Source organism: Bombus pascuorum, chromosome 1 (assembly GCF_905332965.1).
Source record: "Bombus pascuorum chromosome 1, iyBomPasc1.1, whole genome shotgun sequence".
NCBI classification, from domain to species: domain Eukaryota; kingdom Metazoa; phylum Arthropoda; class Insecta; order Hymenoptera; family Apidae; genus Bombus; species Bombus pascuorum.
Genome location: NC_083488.1, coordinates 7,581,828 through 7,602,289, shown reverse-complemented (window position 1 = coordinate 7,602,289; position 20,462 = coordinate 7,581,828). Strand labels below are relative to the sequence as shown.

Here is a 20,462-nt window from a genome sequence, read left to right as displayed (position 1 = left end):
ATAAAACGACTACATTTTAGATAGTAAACGACTATTTCTTATCTCAAAAATTTCTTTCCAAACGTTTTTCCTATTCGACGCTTTACAAATGTACACGCTCACGAGTCGAGTGTTTACAAAGGATCTATTGAGTTAATTAATTAATTTCGAGAAACGTTGAGTTACAAGAATCAGGTACCTTTCATATCTTTTAACACCAAACGTGAAAGCACTTCTAGCTTTTTAATTGTTACACGTATGTGAATACAATAAAGGAATGTGAAATATTGGGACAAAGAGTAGAAAGGTAAAACGAAAAAGAAAGACGAAATTAAAACATAAAGGGTGAAAGTAGCAATGAGAAAGAGAAATGTAACGAAAAAAGGGGAGAATGAGAGTGGAAGGAAGAGACGCGCACGTATCTCAAATCGCGTATACGATAGAGATCGTAAAAATTTCCTTACCATTCCATCGGAGGAAGTTGCCGAAAAATAGCAGCATGTCAACAGGTGAAAAATAGCAAGGATGAAGCGCGCGATTCCTTCACGAGCAAAGTATCCCAGAGTTCTCAAGCAAGCAGCAGCGTGAATTATTGTGAGAGTTGTACGCTGGCTGGAACGGCTATTCTTCAGGCGATAAATGCGATCGAACGTGTATTCATAGAGAACAAATTAATTTCTGTCGCCACTATTGAAAGGTGAGTGTGATTCGTCACATACAACGTGCAAGTATAAACGTAAACTAGGAGGGAGACATCTTATGTGCGAAATATATGTTAAATTAATTGGGACTTTTAGAATGCTTCGAGTGTTTAGAAATAGTAGAATTTTTCGTTAAAATGTATAATTAATTTGAAAATGGAGATAAATTATTTCTCGTAAATGTAAACTATACTTTAATTCCGTTTTAGCACATTTTAGCTCATAATTTACGTACCAGGCTTTCCGAAAAGTTCGAAAATTTTATTATATAGGTAATATTATATTAACATATAATGCTAGTAGATATTCCTTTATTTCGCTCTTTATGAACTTAAAATAAATGTTAAAAGCTAAATGTACTCTCCGGTAGCTGAAAACGATTTAAAAAAAGTAATCTCAGTAAAATATGCACGTTATACGTTTCACATCATTTTGTATTATGTATGTACTTAATATCACTGTATCTCTTGGAAGAAAAGTACAAACTGCAACGGATAGCCTGAAACAAGAGTTTACTCTCGCGTTAACAGCAACCATTTTCACTTCTATTATAAAATGAAAGAAAAGCAAATTCTCGTAGAATCCACTCATCCCAAGAGATAAAGAACATCCAGAAATTTTCTCTCTCGCGATAGATAATCTAGTTACAAGTTACAACGTCTCCCAGGGTGCTATAAAGCTCCGGCGCAAGATGCATCCTTTCGCGAATAAACTAATAAAACAGCGAGTTCGGGTAAACATACGTGCTACCTGTGCTCGTTGACACGGATCGCGATTGTTCCAGAGACAAATGCAGGAACGACATTTACGAGAAGACTCAATGGGCCGTGATGAGCAGGCTGACGAAGGGAATAGAAACAGACGTCGAAACGGCGCTGACTGTGGTGAAGAAGAGCAATTTGAGAATACAGGCCGCCAGACGAGATCACGACCAGACGATTCGAGAGCTACGGACCAGTTTGACGATGCAAGAAAAGCGAACGGACGCATTGCAGGCTGAAAACTCGGAGTTGAAGGCTCAACTAGAAACTGGTAGGTTTCCTAGCTAGATACTCCGTTTACTGATCGTCATCAACCTCCAGACGATGGCTTTTCTCGACTCTTCTTTTCCTCTTCTTCCTCGTTTCTATAAAATCGTCTTGTTCTTTCCTCTTAATAGGTTTCGAGTGGAAATCGAGCACGATGTATCGGAAGTCGTTTTATCGATTAAATTCTAAATAGCTCTGAGACTTGGTCGATGTGCTACGGTTGTCGGGTATCGCAGCTTCCAGCGAAGCAAATCGATAGGCGGCATTGATTTGCTCGGAATGTATGTAATACGTATGGGAGTGATCGTGGTCGATTACCCCACGGGAAATTCGATCGAGGAATTTTTCTGCCGTACCACCGCAGCCAGGCGGATACGGTTCAGTAATCGATCGAGAACGATTTATGAATGTCCGGTGAATAGCAGACGATAGGAACGCGAGATCTGTTGCTCGTTTGTAAAGCGAGAGTACGGAATAGAAAACGTTATGAGACGCTTAAGGATCCAAAGAGAAGAAAAATATCATGAATGGACGGTGTAGTAATTAATCCATAATCATGGTAGGAATAAATAAAATAAATTTTATTTCCACGGAAGCAAAAATTGGGGAATCTGTTGGTAGCGTCGTAGAAAAAAATGATAAACGAAGAACGTTAGAATGGAATACGCGAAGAGAAGAATTTCATTATTTGAAGTCAAAGGAACACCAGATATGTTTTTGTTAAGGTTATTTGGTGTATGTGGAATTAAAGAAACGCGTGGGTAAATTGTAAGGTATTGTAAGTATATATATTGTGAATATTATCTGTCATCGACGCATTGCTTTGTCCATGCGCTATCGATGACCTTAGCGCTTGAAAAAACCAAAGATCAGATGTAGAGTTTTCTTAGAAGTGGCGATCACTTCAACAGTTTTGTTAGATTGTGATAAAAGAAAATTTACACCGAGGATTACCTTTTTCTTCTCTCTAATTGTAGGCAGTTTTATTATTTTTAGAAACCAGATAATATAATTGCGTTGTAATGTAATAAGAAGTTAAGCTTCATTATCGAGGTTCTTTAATACCGAAGTCATCTGCTATTTATTATTGCAGCTTTCATTTCGAAGAAATAATAACGGATATTATGAGAACTGGAGAATATTTTGATAAACACAAACTGCCCCTATCTTACCTATCGAACAACTGATTGCGACTAATGACCTACTCTATACAATACTAATTAGCATTAAACCCAGCGAGGCGACCTATTTACTCGAACATTGATTTACAGCGAAAGAAGAGCGCGAAAGGGAAATACGGCGTACCGCAGCTTTGAAGGGACAAAACGAGACGTTGAAAGAAACCCTGGAGGATATTCGCAGACAGATGTCGATGCTGGGTAAGTATAAAAAAGCGTGGACGCACAGAAGGAAGTGCCGTGTTGTGTATCGGAACGTGAGGAGGAGTTCGTTTCTCGTTTCGTCGGAGGAACGAGATTTTCCAACGAAATTTGACAGGCAGCATCGTACGACGAACGGAAGCGAACGAATCCACGGATACCACGACGAGGAATAGTCTTATTTTCGAACGTTCATTGCAGCCGGCGAATATAACATTTTGCAAAGTCAGACGGTTACGCTGGCCGAGAGCAAATTGGAGCTGGAGAAAACCGTGATCGGACTCCGAAAGGAAATCGTCGACACCCGTGATGCGTATCTCGAGACAGAACGAGGTTCCCGAGTACTTCTAGACGAATCGAGAAAGGAGAACGAATCGGTGAGTTGGACCATACGATACATGCGATTGCGATTTCTCATCCTGTAGAGAGTAAATCGAAGCGAGGAGATGGCGTTCATCGATGGCCATCTAGACACGTGAGATATCGTAGTTTGAAATTATGACGGAATATGAAATTCTAGATCGATTGGTTACCATTAGAAATTGCAAAAATCTGCAGAATATGCAAGGAATGTCAAGGATGTCTGCAAGGAATATGTAGTAGATAAAATAAATCTCTGGGTTTTATTTCTGGACGTCTTGAATACTTTATGGTATATTATGTGATTATAATAATTACGATAATTTACTAAATCACTTAGTAAGTCACTTTACTAAAGTAAAGGTATTGAGGTACGTTGTATGGGTAGGATTACCATAAGCAATGGACATTGTTCGAGAAATTTTATCAGATTCAATAGGCTACGCCTTTATGGGGTTATATACCACTTAATTTGTACCGAGGGTCACCAAAGTTCCGTTTCACCTATTTGCACCAGCTGTTCGGTTATTAATTAAGGCTGTTAACTGCTTTGTTATGTATGATGCGTTAATGATACAACAGACGATAGAAATTGCTTGCTGTTTAAGCCGATGTCGGCTTACTATACGGTCGCTACATAGCCTATATACAGGACCAAATTCTCGTGAATTAATCTGCTGTTCGGTTAAATCAATTTATACGAGTTCAGGGAAATTTACGATCAACTATGGCTAAGCGTCAATTTTGTCGTATTATGGCTTGCTGCGAATATCATTTTTTTTTTTAAATTAATATCATAATAACTAGAATGCGGATTTTTATATTTTAAATATTCAGGTTATATGTAGAAAATATTTATATTTACGAAATATGAATCGTGCTCGTGTGTATCAATAGCTAATTATCATAATCTACGGTAAAATAAATAATAATAGTTCTTAATATATTTTGCCATAAATTATACGTATCGGCTGTCTGAAACAAATAGTTTATAAACTGGAAAGGATCCCTTTAGGTCACAAAACCGAAATGTACATACTTAAATTAGTTCCAGTATCGTGCCAGGTCATTTTCTGGTCATTCTATGGATGTATCTATTCTCGTACTTATCTCGTATCTAGAATTTTGGAAACTTTCGATATTACGTCGTAACCAATATTTTTGCGTCAATTGCGTAGCATAAAATTCAATTTTATTTGATTTTCGTTATTGTGCACATTTCTTAAAATACATATTACGAATTCAAATTGTTCTGCATGGTTATATTTGATATAAATTGATCGTACGGCGGTTATAATATGAGTATCACGAATCATAAATTGTTGCAAATGAAACTCATATCGGTAAAAAATATGTAACATATTCATTTATGTCGTTTACGTAAAATACGCATGCAATATGAAGAAAATGTATTTGCATAAAAATCCGCTAGTATAAAAATCTAATGATAACTGTATTCTATGCAGTCATTAAAATGTTCTAAAAATATATAAAAGGTAAAAGGTGCTATTCGTAAAAATGTTAATTTTGTTTATTTACTGATGTTCACTATAATACTGCAGTTGAAAAGAAATGTTTTCAAAGATTATCGTAAGAAGGATACGAACCGACTTACAACAATGCTGCAAATTTTTTTTAAGTAAACTACCTGCTTCCTTATTTACTCTGTGGCTTTCGATGGTCGAAAGTTTATTGCATCGTCGATAAAAGCTCGATTCTATTTTCGCCACTTTCCGTCAATTCACTGCCTATAAAGTTTGCGACGAAGTTATTCAAAGTTATTTAACGAATCAGACATTTCAGTTCCAATTTCGCATTAACGAATTTACCAGTCAGCTTTGGAAATGGTCACAGCACAAACCTTAAACATTAGTCTCCATAATAGAATAGTAAACTGAATCATAAAATTGTGCCATAAAATATCCTTTAAAATAACTCTTGTAATGAAATAGTAATGTATCACAAATCTATCCCATGAAGTACAAATTTTTGTTAATCCGATTGGCTGGGAAAGGTAAAAGTGCTAATGAGCGGGAAAGGATGTCCCAATGGGTCATATGACCCAGCAATATGCCGGTGGTTTAGGACAATAGGTAACTGTCATCCCTTCATGTGATCAATTTGGTCATGAATAGATGTGAAACATGTGAGTGTGGTAGGAGTACTAAGGTTGGTATAAAAGACGTTTTGGTGGAAAAAATGAGTTAGTCGTTAGTTGGACTTCGTTGAGAGTCGATCACGAGTCGTTACGAGTTATTGGTTGCCGATTGTTGTGAGTTCGCCGTGAGTTGTACGTTGTGAGTTGTCATTCATTATTTTCTTCAGCTGAAGGAAGAATACAAGGAAACGGCCGAGAAACTTCAGCAAGAAATCGCATCTTTACGTTTGATTGTCCCAATTAAGAAAGATAATGAGAGAACCAAAGACGTCAGTGACAGTGATACGGATAAAACGATTCAAGAAGGGACCATTTTGAAGCCTGAAGATGATCCTGTGCTGGACATGACCCAGCAGCTGATCTCGAATCGCGAAAAGATCGAGATACTGTCACGGCAAAACGATCGGCTGTCGAAAACACTGTGTCGATTACGACAATATCAAAGGTAAGTTACGACAAACGATTCTAACAAATGACATACTTGCGAAAATCGTCAGATTCCATTTTCTATTCACTGTATTTATCTATTGGCTTGTAACATGAATAAGATCGATCGAATAAGGAAAAATATTGAGTTCAACCAAACTTATGTTACAGTCCAATAAATAGATCGTGAGTACATACATATAGCGATAGTATATTCCCAACGTGTACTATTTTTACGGAGTGAAAATTTGAATAAATTCATCGGTTGTTTCGTAGTTGATTTTTCAACAGAAGAGGATATATCAATCAATTTGTATAGTAATTTCATATATCAATAAACGATCAATTTGTATAATAATTTCAATTTTCAGTTGTTTCAATTAATAAGTTAATTTCTCTTATGTAATTACGAAAATTTTTCAACTTGTCCTCCTTTTCTATGATATGAGCTAGAAAATTGTTAGTATACTTAGCCGTGGTGATAATATGATCTTATCCGTATAATTTGATTGATATTTTTTATATCATATTTATAGTGGTAGAGTATCAAAGGTAAAAAAATAAAACGCAAAATTCAAATATTGAATTATCACGAAATGAATATTTTGTAGATAGATAGAAATAAACAGTCATTTTTGCAATATATATTACAAAAAAAAATTACGTAGTGAGTATGTTAAGTAGTACGATATGGCAAAGTTTATCTTTTAGCATAAATATAACAATTATAGATTACAGAACTATTTTGTTACAGAAATACGATTAGTAGCGACATACATCGCTGAAGCAGTGCAAGTTCCATCATTTTACCGATTCATCCGTCGAGCTTGATAATATGGAGATTTTGAACTCGCTTTTACATACCTTCAAGCTCTCGAAGCCAAAGGTCGACTTCATTTCCGAGCTTCCTCCAGAGATGTCGCGATTAATACTGCGAAAGCTCGATCCTCAGTCGCTTTTGCATGCTGCGCAAGTCTCGCGTTCTTGGTTGAATATTTGCCAGTCTGATTCTTGTTTAAAGAACACTGCAAGACAATACAGAAATGAAAAGTTAAAGTGGGAAAAACTGAAAGAAATTGCCTACTTGAATTCTGCCAGTGAAACGGACATTAAGATGAAACAGTTGAAAGAATACTACAATTCCTGTGATTATACTCAATGTTCAGACGTATATAAAATCGTATGTAGAATCGACAAATTTTCATATCAAGACAATTTGGATTGGTTAAATGAATGCTCAAGTTTACAGTTTTATTGATATTTATATTTATAAGTGAATCGACTACACTGTTGCGTACCAGTGATGCATCTTTAAAATTGTATAATAAGTTAATTAAGTGTAGAAAATTGTAACAAATGTAACTTTTAAAATAAAAACAATGATCATGATGCGTGTTGAGTTTAATTATAAATGACATTGAATTGTCCAACTTAATCAATATATTGATAGATATGTTAATACTGTTCTATTATTGTAGCATTAATATTACTAACATTCTTAGCCTTGTTTGAAATGTAAACGTCTAACATACATAATTATGGGTATATTGGTCGAACGTGGTTAGTCAGGTCAGCGAAATTACCTGAATAAGAGGCATCCAACCGTTCAACAGTACACAAACAAGTGCACAGGTATACAAACTGTGAATTTTATGGAGGGTAATTATTACCAATTTTAAGAAGGGTTTTCAATTTCCTTAGTACAATAGAAATGCTAGAACCCAGCAAAGTGGTTTTCATTTCAGAACTTCCAACAAAGGTATCTCAAGTACTCATTAATACAAATATAAAAGTGGCTGGAAATTTACAGGTGTAACAAAAGTCTTAGACAGATAGCAAGGGAAAATGTATTAGAATTTAGTATAGTAATTAATTTGAATAATAATTCAGATAGTACATTCACTAACATATGATAAAAGATCACGTAGCCATAGCAAGTAAAAATAATTTTTAGTTTAATCGATAATCGTTCTGATATCTTGACGCGAAGAGTTATTTTAAATTATATAGATGATGAGTTGACGTGATAAGTTATGACTTATGAACGTAAAAAATGAATCTTCGTAAATATCTATAATTTACTAATGATTCAATGCTTTATTGTATCGAGTAATACCAAAGCTTTAAGCATCCGTTCTGACGGATCCTGGTCGATATAGACTTGACGGATCTATGGTTGCTGCTGTCGTGTCCTACAAGTTTGATATCGTTAACATCGAGTTCTACGATCTGGAGATTGACGTTGCCATGTACGTGTGTCTACAGAATAGACATTCTCGCACGGAGAATCTAATAAACTTGAAATTGATCACACCAGCTACATCCCCAAAATTGTGCGATCGTGCTACTGCAAGTTAATGTCATCTACAATATCTTGGCAACTTTGGAGTAGAGGATCCAGGTGTAGAAGGAGTTTAAATGGAATAGGAGAATCACAGAGTCTGACGACTGAATATCATTAGCCGCCGATGTATTCTGTAGCGATAGTTTAATCCCCTGGATAATTTCGTTTGACTGCAAGTATTAGCTTGATTAGTGTCTGCTAAAATATTCTTGATTAATAAAAAATTATTCGATGGAATTTTTGTAATAAATTAATAACTGAAGTGAAGATTCTTATGTATTAAATATGAAAAAATATAAATTTACCAATAAAACAAAATGTGTAGAGGGTAGAAAAACACGACGCTCAAGATAATCGCATAATTTATTTTTGTATATACAGTCACTTTACAACGCGTACTTTTTGTTATACAGTGTAGCTCACAAATACTTTAGGTCAGCAAACGGCGAATGGTCGCAGTAAAGACGGTATCAAAGTAAAAAAACTAATTCAGACGATCGCCCTGCCGCGATAGATGTTAGTCTCCGTGAGAAATAAACGACACTGAACGATGTTGCACGCACAATTGGAAATCTCGACAAATCATTTTGTGTCTCTCTTACGTGTTTCATAGGGACAATCGATTTCTCTCGTTTTATAAAATTTTGTGACTCACGAGTCGATAATTTTCTTAGGGACGGGGAAGCTTTAGAGGCAAAAACATCGATCCTGTGATCTCTATCTAGGTTGGCAGTAATTCTCAGGCATGGATTGAAATTTTTCCTCGCTCCTTGTATACGCTCCCGTTCTTTGAATCATACCAGCATCGTGAAACTTCTTTTTCGTCGAACGATTTCGTAAAGTAAGTCGGATGACATCCTTGTTGTTTTATTTTGTACCGTTCCGTCGATTACGCATTATACACCGTACTTTTTACGATAACACGCACGTAAATGTCGGACACATTGACGATCCAATGACAATATACCGCAAAAAAAAAATGAGATATGGCGGTTTAACAATTGCGATCGACAATGAGAACACAGTTTATACGCAATACTAACATAAAAATTTTAGAATATTTCCCTATCTCTTCCATTGTTGTTCTTCAATGTATGTTTTCACAAAGTAGCAACCCCTTCGATGTAGCAAAAAATTATTACAGTGGAAATTTAATAATTAACTTACATATATAACCGAAACCTACGAATTTCTTTCTTAACGATTACAAATTCAAATACATTCGATAGAAATATAATTATAATACGTTTCGAATCTAACTTCCTCTTTTTTTTATATAGATATATATGTATATATATAAAACGCAGTATATTCGCGAAAGCAACGTCGACGATCGAAGCAGATCTTCTTTCTATTTTCGTTACAATAAAACATTCTTCTTTTCTCTTGTTCTTCCAGGAGACGCATTACTGGCCACAAATTCGTTTCGATATGTTGAACAGCGATATTCATTGGAAGAATACAAAGGATCACATTTCAAGAGGGAGGATATGTGACAATATTGCTCGCGATCAATCCGAATTCTCTAACGAGGAACAATTTTTATATAGTCAAGGCTTAATTATTCGAGAACGAACGCTTTCCTTTCAGAATTTTCTTCGCACACCGACCATTATAGATCGACAGATATGAAAAAGATATGATTGCTTTGAAACGTTACATTATAAAAATTGTATAAGTGTGCATCTTTCGAACGAAAGAACATAATAGAAAAGATACGTTTAAAAACCATTAGAAGATTCGTCATAGTAGCGGTGACGAAAATATTCACGCGCTTCTTTTGGATAATTACGCAATAGTTTGGTCGATCGACGCTCGTTTCCTTCATAGAATTACGTTACTTACAATATAGTTAACGTCGAACATTTCCAGACAATGTATGGTCATTATTTACATGTCGATAAGAATATCGACTCCACGTGGTGGATTTTACAAATATATGTATATGAACTCATGCACGTCAAGGATATGTATTGTGTTTGGCGCTTAGATTCTATAAATTACGTATTTTATCGGTGCGCACAAAAAACAACCTTAAAAGTTACGATATTTTTTCATTAATGACGTCCAGTATCGCGATCTGGCAGCCGTACTAATTAGTTCGTTTCGTTTTCTTATTAAAAAATGAAACTTCTGTTCGTTCGATAAATCGAGCGACGCTGGAAATATTCGACGAGGCGAGTTGAAAAATCTTCGATAACGTCTCTTTCTGCGACCGAAGATCGGCAGTCGCCATTAACGATTAGAACTTAGGCTGTCTTTGACGTTTTGTCGCGATCGTTAACAGGATTGACGAGCAGGGGAAGAACACGTTGACGCAGACATTGTTTCGTTTCCACGAGCGACGGAAGAAAAGAAATTTAAACAAAAAGGAAGAAAAACTTCGTCGTAAAAGGCTTATTCGATGAATCATTACGATTATAATTAGGTCGTTCTGACGATTTTCTCTTAGGTCCGACTTATGCAGGTGCGCACTCTTACGCGAGCTTTAGTACACGATAGTAAAACGATAATCAACTCGTAGATCAGCACATGTTAATCATATTTACAAGTAGTATATCCCGGCACAGTATCTACTTTTCTTTCTTCAATCATACGTCAGCTTTCATTCAGACACTCCTTCTCGTTGATCATTCGATTACACACAAGCGATACATTACCATATAATTAATAATATTATTATTATTTTCGCATCATTTTCAGACGCCGAATCGTTTTCCATGTTTTATAGAATCAATCAGAATTGTAAATCTCGAATATAAATTCAGGATCTTCGTTTCCACATTCTAGACACCTTCTTTTCGAATTTCTTTCGATTCGTCGAAGAAACTCAATTCGATGGAAACGATTCGACTTCGTTCTCGGTTATTTAATGCATACATGTCTTCGATTCTTCTATTTTCCTCGATTCTAGCCCATTTACAATATAATCGATCACGGTAGACCGTACGTTTCCGTGAACCCTGTATATGAAGAAGAAACCTGTGGTCACGCTCGTAAGCATTTTAGAATCGATTGCGAAACTATCTCGTGCAAGTGTGTTGGAGATTGTCGAACGGAAATGGAGTGTCTTCGAGGCAAGCTCGATGCATTCTTTAGTACCGGGTCAAAATGTAACGATACATCGATGATCGTGACCGATCGACGATACACATTCATCATGGTACCTGTGTCCATTAAATGGAATGTAATCTGCATATAGTGTCATATGTATAATATATATATTTATATATATAATATAATCATAGTAATATAATATATATATCTATTCCTTTGCGCATTTGTAAAAAGCTTTGCTTGCCTAGAAACAACGTTGTACGGCGTATCTGTTCGTATAATTCTTATTTATGTATGTTACCTGTGTTACGTGTACGAGCGTGTGTGTATGTGTGTGTATGTATTTTGTTCGTTCATCTTTTTCTTCTTTTCTTTTTTATCGTTTTTCTCTACTGGCGTAAATCAACAAGTCCTTTAAAATACATTCTTCTATATTCTGATAATGCACGATCATTTAAATCTCTCTACCGAAACACTCAAACATAACACCGATTTATCGCTTTGTTTTTTCTGTTTTTTTTCTGTTTTAACTATTTTTTTTTTGTCATTTATTTTAACTCTCTCGACTCTTTCTCTTTCGTTCTCTCTTTCCCCCATTAATCAGTCTTGGCATCGTAAAACATTTATAGGTGCTTCGATATATTTAACTTACAGAGTAACGTCTAAACGAATATCGATGAGTTTCATCCCTTTCACGCCCGTCTCTGTATTTTTGACCCCGGAAATCCCCCCATCCCATTGTTCTTACCACTCAACTTCAACTCGATGCTTTACAAGCATTTCTTTCCCATAGCTCCAAATTTATACGTATACGCGTTAAATTTTATACATACATATATTTATTCATATGTATATTTAATCTCGTCACCTTAAAAATATATTATTGTCCTTAGATGAGAACGTTCAGCATTTAACACGAGAGATGCTTCTTCTATTCACCTCTTCTTTACCGTCCGATCATTCGTTGTGGCAAACGAACGACAAACGGGACTCTGTTTCCCTATACTATCCCGAACGAAAAATAAATATACGAGTTAGCTTGCTATTGTTATTGGATCCGCCATTTATCATTGTTGTAGTACGATTGGCGGATCCCTTTTCATGGTATTCTCTCGTACAGCTTTGGCAGGAATCACGTGTCTCCTTGTCGGTTACAAGCCCACTTCCTTTCCGCCATCTCGCTTTCTTTTTCTTCGTTTTCATTGGAATCGTTCAGACCTCGTGTCTCGTTCCTTCCGTTTCCCCCAGAAACGAACACCACCAACGATTTCCTTCGCGTTCGTCTTTGTCCGTTTTTAGGCAGATGCTAACTCGTCGAAGACAAAAGCGTCGTCAAGTCGACAAGCGTGGCCAAAGGCGATATCACGTTGACAATCGTCGTTTCCGGGATTCGTTATCATACATCGTTGTCGTGACAGTACTCGATCTTCCGCCTGTTCAGCTGAAGACGTCGTTTATCCACTACGAAGTCTGACACGCAGCCTTTGATGCCTCGATGGCCGGGTTTTCCACCGACGAACAGCTTGCCGTTTGTCGTTAACAGGGTGGTCTCTGTGGATACTTTCACTGGAGTGAAATCGTCGATCTGTATCATCGACGTTCTTCGTCTTCTCGATGCCCTGATATGGTGGAAAACACCATCGTCCACCCGTTCCTGCATATAAGAACAATCGATAAAAGATTTGTAATACTTCAATTAATTTAATAATTGATAATAAACTAGAAATATTATCAATTGGTTTAGTAATTATTTATTTAATTTAGTTCTAATTGATCGATGACGTTAGGCATTCTCGATAAATTTCATAATACGATACATAATTAATAAAAAATTAATACAAACCCTGCTCCTCAAAGATATCTGCTCGCTCTTGCTCTTGTACGTAAGAAGAACTTGGCCGCCGTGTAACGATAAAATAAGATGTTCGATTTTGCCTCTTCCAACCCAGGCAATCAAGCCATCCGGATGCGTTGTTCTCAGTCTCAGCTCAAATTTATTCGACTGTTGACCCTTGCGTCTACAATATCGTTTTCTTTAGTGCGTGCTTGCTGTGCTTAGTCTTAAATATCGAGCTACAGTGCCATAGGACAAAGACATAATACATACAAGCAAGCATTGCTATAAAATAAATAAAAATCATATAATATCAACCCTAGTAACCCTATGTTTCATGGTATGGTTCTGAAAGTTAAGGCTCTTTTAAAATATAAGATTATCTAAAATATATCAACAATTATTAGCATTTTGCTTTTATTTTATGCAATTTTTAGTAAATTGTTTTTGATCATGATTAACGATGGAAGATTCTCTGATTAGGTTTGAAGGGCATGATATTAGCATTCTCTATTATCGAATAAACAGGTTAGCAGACACGGCGATACATAGGCACAGATAATAAAGGTCTCTCCCTCAAACGAGTACACCACAGCTATTCTTCCTAGAAACTTACTCCGTGTAATCGTAACTGTCGTAATCGTAGTCGACATCCTCCTCCAAGTCGTAGTCGGAGTAGGACTCCTCAAAGTACTCGCCGAGGGTAGTATTAGTTGAGTTAGTACTAGTCGGTGTTACACAATCAAAAGGTTAGTGATACTTTGATTGAAGAAGGATCTAATTAGTCTACCGTTACTAACGTTATTGAACAACCTAACTTGGTGCTCCTAATTCGGATTAGTACCTTAAGAGGTGTAGATGCAGTGACTTAGGAGTATGCGATAGAACTTTTAGAAAACGTTTACTGGCTCGATCGTTGATCGATTCGATTTACCTTCTTCCATTTCGGTGCTTAAATTGCAAGAAATTGTCGCCCTTGAAACGCACTGGCCTTTCGGATAATTCCGTGGATACATCGTAGCCCATGACTAGCAAATTAAGAAAGAAACAAACATTTCTTTGTGTTTACTAAATTTTACTTCATTTTTAATAAGATGTGACGAACATTACTTACAAAATTCGCAGTGGAGACCATTGTAACCGTTCGCACATTTGCACAGATAACTGTTTAACAGAGGTAAACATACTCCACCATTGTGACAAGGGTTCTCGTTGTTAGGACATGGTAGACCATCATAGATTTCCGTGTTATGTTGAGTAACGTTGACAGCTAAATTTTGGTACGTTTTTCCATTCACCATCAGTCTTTGTACCGCGCCTACCAATCCAGTCCAGGCTCCAGCGAGTCGATGAACTTCTCGCCAATGTCTACCATTTAAAGAAATATATATCTTCTATCTAAAGTTCTTCGTTCGAACGAAACATATTTAGAAACTCACTTAACGCCACCAACGTAAAGAGGCATTTCGAGATTCAGTTCCGTTAACGGACTTCCGGACAATCCTCTGGCAACAGTTCCGTCGTCTAATTGAAGAACTCCTTCTCTGCCTAATCTGCTGATTCGAACACAATGCCACGTGTCGAGCGTAACAGGGTCTGGAGAGGTAATATTGGCGATACCACTTCCAAGATTGAATCTAAACTCCAGTTTGCCCTGGACCAAGTTCAGACTAATGAAATCACCACGTCCGTTGTTCAACTGGCCATTGTAAAGTAGCAAACCATCGTTGGCATGCGTGAGAAACCATAGTTCGATGGAGAACGCTTTCGCTACACCTTCCAAGCATGGGAGTTCCAAGAAACCGTCCCCGGACATTTCGGGTATCAACAGCTCTGTTAACTCAGCGTCGACTAGAATTAATTAAACGACGAATTTATTCAAGAAATTATTCGATAAGTTGTTCAGTAACGTAAAAACAAACGTCATTAACTTTAACGAGTCGATACAATGTACCTTGTCAATGAATACATATCAAACGAATTATTACTCACGGATTTCACAGTGTTCTCCAGTCCTGCCAGGTGGACACTTGCAAACGTAACCACCTTGAGGAAGAATATCACAGGTGGCTCCATGCTGACAGGGTTCGCCTATACAAGGATCTAAAGACTCTTCGCAATTTCTACCAGTAAACTGAGGTGGACAGATGCATCTATAATCAGGTGGATCGTATTTCTCCACTGCGTAATTGCCATGTTCGAAGCTCGTCTCGTAATCGATGTCGTAATCGTAATCGCACTTGGGCGCCGCGCAACGTTTCTTCGCGTTTTTCTTCGATCTGCGTTGATCGATCGAGATGCAGTGCGATCCCTTGCATCTCACGATATTCATGCCATTCTTGTTTCTACCTTTCCCTCGTTTCTGAATTCTTCTGCACTCGCGACCGTTGCAGAGATCTTCCTCGAAGATGGGCTGACATGTTGCGCCGTTTTGGCAAGGCAGATTGGCGCACGCGTTCTCTCCGCACTCTTTGACGCGATAAGTTTCCAAGATCTCTTTATCGCGGCCCACATGAAGGTCGACGAAGTTTCGATTGATCTTCAATTTTCGTATGCAACCGAGGAACCCATGGTTGGTACCGATATTGTCGTAAACCCTGCGCAGATAACAAGCTTCCGCGTTATTAAATTTCTCGATGAAATGCGAGCAATAGACGAGTAATTGGGAGGGAAAAATTACTTAGAATAATTGGTAGGCATGTTCCCGACGAACGTATCTTGGTTGAGATCGAGCGACTTCAACATTCCTTGACTTTGACCAGCAACATCTTCCCCATCGTTGAAAATTAAAACGCCGTCCTTGTGATATCTTTTCGCGGCAACTCGATGAAACGTTTTCATAGTAATTCTTTCAGGCGAGGAAAGAACTACAGGGCCATTCCCTAAATTGTATCGAAACTGTACGTGTCTGTAAAAATAAATTAAATCCGAAATAATATACAAGAAAGTGCGAACATTTTAATCTGTAATTCATTAGCTCGATATATAATGTAATGTATCGAAACAATTGTGTCTAGAAGATAAGAATCTTTCCCGAATAAACCAACAAGGCATTATTAATACACCAACGTAACTATATTCACGTGAATGATACTAATTCAGGAGATAACAACTACAGACCCGTCGACGATGGCTAACGAGACGAAATCCCCGGTGCCGTCGCTCTTCTGTTGGTTGTAAAGTATAATCCCGTTGTCAGCGTACGTCTTGAACTCAACCTCGACGCTGAACTTGTGGTAAGCCTTCAATCTGTTCATCCTGACGTAGCTCTTGCCGTCGAACGACGGCACCTCGTAATCCCTTTTGTTGATCTCCTCGTCGCATAATAGACCGGTGTAATTTGGACGACAGATGCAAACGAACGTTGCGCTCGGCAGATCGATGCACGTCGATGTTGCGTGACACGGATACGACAAGCAGGCACGAAATTCTTCGGTCGGTGTAACAGGCACGTAATTAGCTGGAAAAGGGTCAGTTTCTCTTACATTCTTTTCTTGATCTTTACACGGCGCAAACAACGTTGGAAGATTCGGTCAAAGGGAGCCCCTTTCTGTATCTATTTCCTTCTCTTTCACTTACACCTCGTTTGAACGACACTTTGCTCTTAGAAGCCGAAAGAACGTAATGCAAATGATCTTTGTTCCTTTGTAACAAGAAAATTAACGTTATTCTATAACATAATTTCTTCCGTAACTCTGCCTGAATGCGCGACACGTAGAATTTGTGGGATGGTATTTTGCTTTAAAGGATAAGTACTTTTTGTAAAAGAAAGACGTATATTTTGGGAGATCTACTTATGAATTAATATGGCCATTATGAGAGTTTCTAAAATTTTTATCGATATTCTTCGTATTTTATCTCTACCAGTTACTACTTTACACTGCTATTAACGTGTTCACATTAAAAGAGAAAAATGCAAAACCATCGCTCGAATAAACAGGAGAAACCCGCAAGAACAACCAGAGTAGATAAGATCGAATCAATTACCAAAACATTCTTGTCTGTCGCTGGTTTCCGCGTATCCTTCTGAGCAAATGCAACCTCCATTGGAGCATTCGCTGTTAGGAATAGTGCAATCCTTGTCGTCGGTACAGAGGTCGCCGAGCAACGCGGTGACCACGCGAATTGTCGCTGGGGTTGGTCTATACGCCGCCGCCACTCCTGAAAAGCAGAATTAACGGATAAATCGACGTCTGTGCATTGAGTCTAGAGAAAAAAGACATTTCTTGTACAGTCTTCGTTCCGCACGACATCGATCCGATTACCAACGTCGAGCTGATTCAGAATTAACCGTCAAGCGGATTTAGGAATGCACGTTTCGAAGCGCACACATACAGACATATACACATAGGCAAACTAGCGCGTGCACAAGAGCACAAACATATTAATTCGTAGTATTTATTCAACGCTATTTCAAACTATTAATTACGTCACACTGTGAACGTTATCGCGACGACGATAATTACGCAGCACCGGTTACAGAAACTTAGGACGAAATGCATTTGGCTCTGGTACTACGTGTATCACTGAATACTGAAAGTGGCGGGCGGAAATTCGTTTGATTAAATTTGACTTTAATTTTCCCGGGATATTGATATTTCGTTATCGCGTCGAAATGTTTGCAGATAAGTAGATTACGGTGGTTTAATAGAATGGAATTTAAAGGACGGACACGTAGATGTCTTAAAACAAAATGAAAGATAGCGCGCAAGATTGCATTTCGTAGTCGTCGCGTGTAACTTTAGGATGAAATATCGACACGGACGGGCGTAGAATGGAATTGGGCTCGATTTTTACCGTGCTTTAAATTGTCCCTGTCGATCGTGATGGTTTCTTGATGCGCCCTGTGGGTGTAATAATAGCGAGGATCCGGTTCCGGCACCAACAGATGCCTGGTAGATTTCGATAACGGAGAAATGGCGGCTGCTGGTTGGGTATATTGCACTGCTGTATACCTTTTAACGGGGAAGTCCGTATTCACCATGGGATCGTCTGAAAATTTTACGAACGTTCCACAGTTCTACCACTGTTCGCTTTAGGTAATGCGACGGAAAGACAAGGTTACGATTTCGGAGTAAAACGGCGCTCAAAAATAAACGCGTTTTGGACGAGCAACGAATTGTTATATTTTGTAATTATATATTGTAATTGTTATATATAAATAATTTCTTTTAAAATATGTATTTGGAAGCACATTTGATCATTTGAAAGGTGTATTATATAACGCACGTAGCATATTGACAAACATTTCCTATAGCGAACCACTTAATACCGTCATTGTACGAATAAAGGGGAACTTTCAGTCTCGAACAAAGTAGCGGAAGCGCATGGTGAATTTTTGAAATGATAAAAATCGGATAGCATATTCTATCGAAAGTAGGAAGTCCGAGTTGGCATGAGAAACCGAAGATAACTTAATGGGATTTTAATTACTTTCCAATTGCAGCGTTGCTTCCTATTATTTCACATTGACGACTTTCACTGTCCTCCACTCTTTCCATTATTTTTTCCTCTCTCGGTTTTTATATGTTTACCCCTCGCCTCCCGCCGCTGTGCCGATCGCCGCATATTCCTCTCGATATAATCAACGCTTTTATCGACTGCGGGACAAACCGACAACGAATTTTTTCTCGCATTCGGTCTCCGATGAAAATATTTTCTGCTTGGGAAATTGGTGTGTAGAAATGGATGGAGAAGGGGTTGAAAGGGACGAGAGGAATGGATTTAGCCAATTTAAGAGTTCGTTGATTGGCGGAGAAGAGAATCTGACGGCAAATACGAGTTGACATTTACGAACCGAGAGAATTTCTTTCTCGATCCACATCGACGATTGGCCTTTTCATCGGAGGGGTTGGCTTTATCGACGTTACCGTTTCCCTGTTCCATTATTTCATTCCCTCCCTGTTTATTTTACAAAGAGTACCGAAGAACTGGAGTAGGATTAGCTAGGTATTTATCTGCTGAAAGCGTGGAATTTTGATGAAGTTGAGAGTTCAAATAGGTGAAGTGGAACAGACGGATGTGAATGATGTCACGCAGCTATTTCTTGGTTTTACATTTTATTCTCCTTTTTCATGAATCGTTAACGGTTTTCTGCTTTCGGTGGAAACAAGTTTCACTCATGCATGAATTCAATACTTATGTATGTGTTATATGTACATACATACATATTAAATACTTATGTATATATGAAGACAAACGTGCTCGCGATATGTAATTGAATTTCGAGACGACGATGTCAATATTGACTGGTACAAATATTTTCTACCCGTCTTTCGACTCTCTCGCTATCGCCGCTAATCGAGATAATATTTTCTTTTTAATTCGGATTATTTTTGACACGAAGTACGACGATAAAGTGCGTAAGATAAAGTTCCCTTCGCATGCGAGGAACAATTCCATGAATTCTCTTCTTAAAATTGGAGGAGATTGGCAGAATGGTTAAACCAAGCACAAAATAAATGATAGGATAGTAGATCAACGGGCAGACAAACACTCGATTCGTACAAGATGCTTCTTCGACTCTCCCAATGATCTCGCAAAATAATGATACTCCAATTCAGCTTCGTTCATTCCAGTCGAACCAAACAATTAATAGTCTCGCCCCTTTCTTTTTCGTGCGTCACATCAATCAAACGCACCCTATCCCTTAATCAAACTTCACGTCACGTCAAAATGTCCACGTAAGCGGGATATCCATTCTTCTTTCAGTAGTCGCGTATCCTCAACACGGAAAAGAGATCACGCGAGGAACGTCGAAGAAATTGCGGCATACAATATTTACGGGGTTGAAAGTGGCGTCGACCGCGTGCGGTTCCATGCGATATTTCGCTCGCGGAAATTGTTGTACGTCACGTATGGGGGAAGAGGAGAAAACGTGATGAAAAAATAGTAGTCTTCTACTATGCAGAGAGGGAGCTGCGTCCTTTCGGTATAAAACACGACAACAGTGGCGGAGAGGCTGCAAGAGGAAAGAGGATGGTTCACCTGCTCAAAGTAATCTGATTTATGTTTGACTCCGTAGAGTGAGTCCCGAGAAAGAAGAACTTTTTAAGAGATTGACTTTCAGCGACAAGGGAGGACCAGGGTAACGTTGCTGAAGCGGGGTTTTGGGGGGGGCTGAGCAATCGAAAATAAGGGGTGAGAGGTTACGGAACCAGGAGGAGACTTTAATAGATTTCGACGTTTCACTCCGC

General features: G+C 38.0%; 2 protein-coding genes across 11 annotated transcripts in view; one reads left to right on the top strand and one right to left on the bottom strand.

The window, feature by feature from the left end:
- The first annotated feature begins 150 nt into the window (after positions 1-150).
- Positions 151-6,955, top strand: LOC132916223 (puff II/9-2 protein-like). Its single transcript, XM_060976037.1, has 6 exons — positions 151-676; positions 1,465-1,712; positions 2,980-3,087; positions 3,289-3,464; positions 5,773-6,050; positions 6,786-6,955. The coding sequence occupies exons 2-6, from the start codon at positions 1,511-1,513 to the stop codon at positions 6,814-6,816; spliced, it is 795 nt and encodes a 264-aa protein (XP_060832020.1). The 5' UTR covers positions 151-676; positions 1,465-1,510; the 3' UTR covers positions 6,817-6,955.
- A 2,859-nt stretch (positions 6,956-9,814) lies between these two features.
- Positions 9,815-20,462, bottom strand: part of LOC132914018 (agrin-like) — a 384,730-nt gene continuing 374,082 nt past the window's right edge. For 9 of the 10 annotated variants that reach the window (XM_060973299.1, XM_060973381.1, XM_060973463.1 and 6 more), the window contains 11 exons: positions 18,064-18,258; positions 17,254-17,427; positions 16,387-16,726; positions 15,947-16,174; positions 15,259-15,863; positions 14,706-15,117; positions 14,381-14,634; positions 14,201-14,294; positions 13,883-13,990; positions 13,276-13,450; positions 9,815-13,086 (listed from right to left, as the gene is read on the bottom strand). In XM_060973299.1, the coding sequence (XP_060829282.1) occupies positions 12,829-13,086; positions 13,276-13,450; positions 13,883-13,990; positions 14,201-14,294; positions 14,381-14,634; positions 14,706-15,117; positions 15,259-15,863; positions 15,947-16,174; positions 16,387-16,726; positions 17,254-17,427; positions 18,064-18,258 (2,843 nt within the window). In that variant the 3' untranslated portion in view covers positions 9,815-12,828. The remainder of the gene's footprint in view (positions 13,087-13,275; positions 13,451-13,882; positions 13,991-14,200; positions 14,295-14,380; positions 14,635-14,705; positions 15,118-15,258; positions 15,864-15,946; positions 16,175-16,386; positions 16,727-17,253; positions 17,428-18,063; positions 18,259-20,462) is intronic. The other variant, XM_060973134.1, reaches the window with a different exon arrangement.

Excerpts from the sequence above, each read along its gene's own strand:
- LOC132916223 (XM_060976037.1), top strand. The coding sequence starts at position 1,511 with ATGAGCAGGCTGACGAAGGGAATAGAAACAGACGTCGAAACGGCGCTG. Across the intron at positions 3,465-5,772 it reads CGAGAAAGGAGAACGAATCG|CTGAAGGAAGAATACAAGGA; the intron begins GTGAGTTGGACC and ends TATTTTCTTCAG. Across the intron at positions 6,051-6,785 it reads CGATTACGACAATATCAAAG|AAATACGATTAGTAGCGACA; the intron begins GTAAGTTACGAC and ends ATTTTGTTACAG.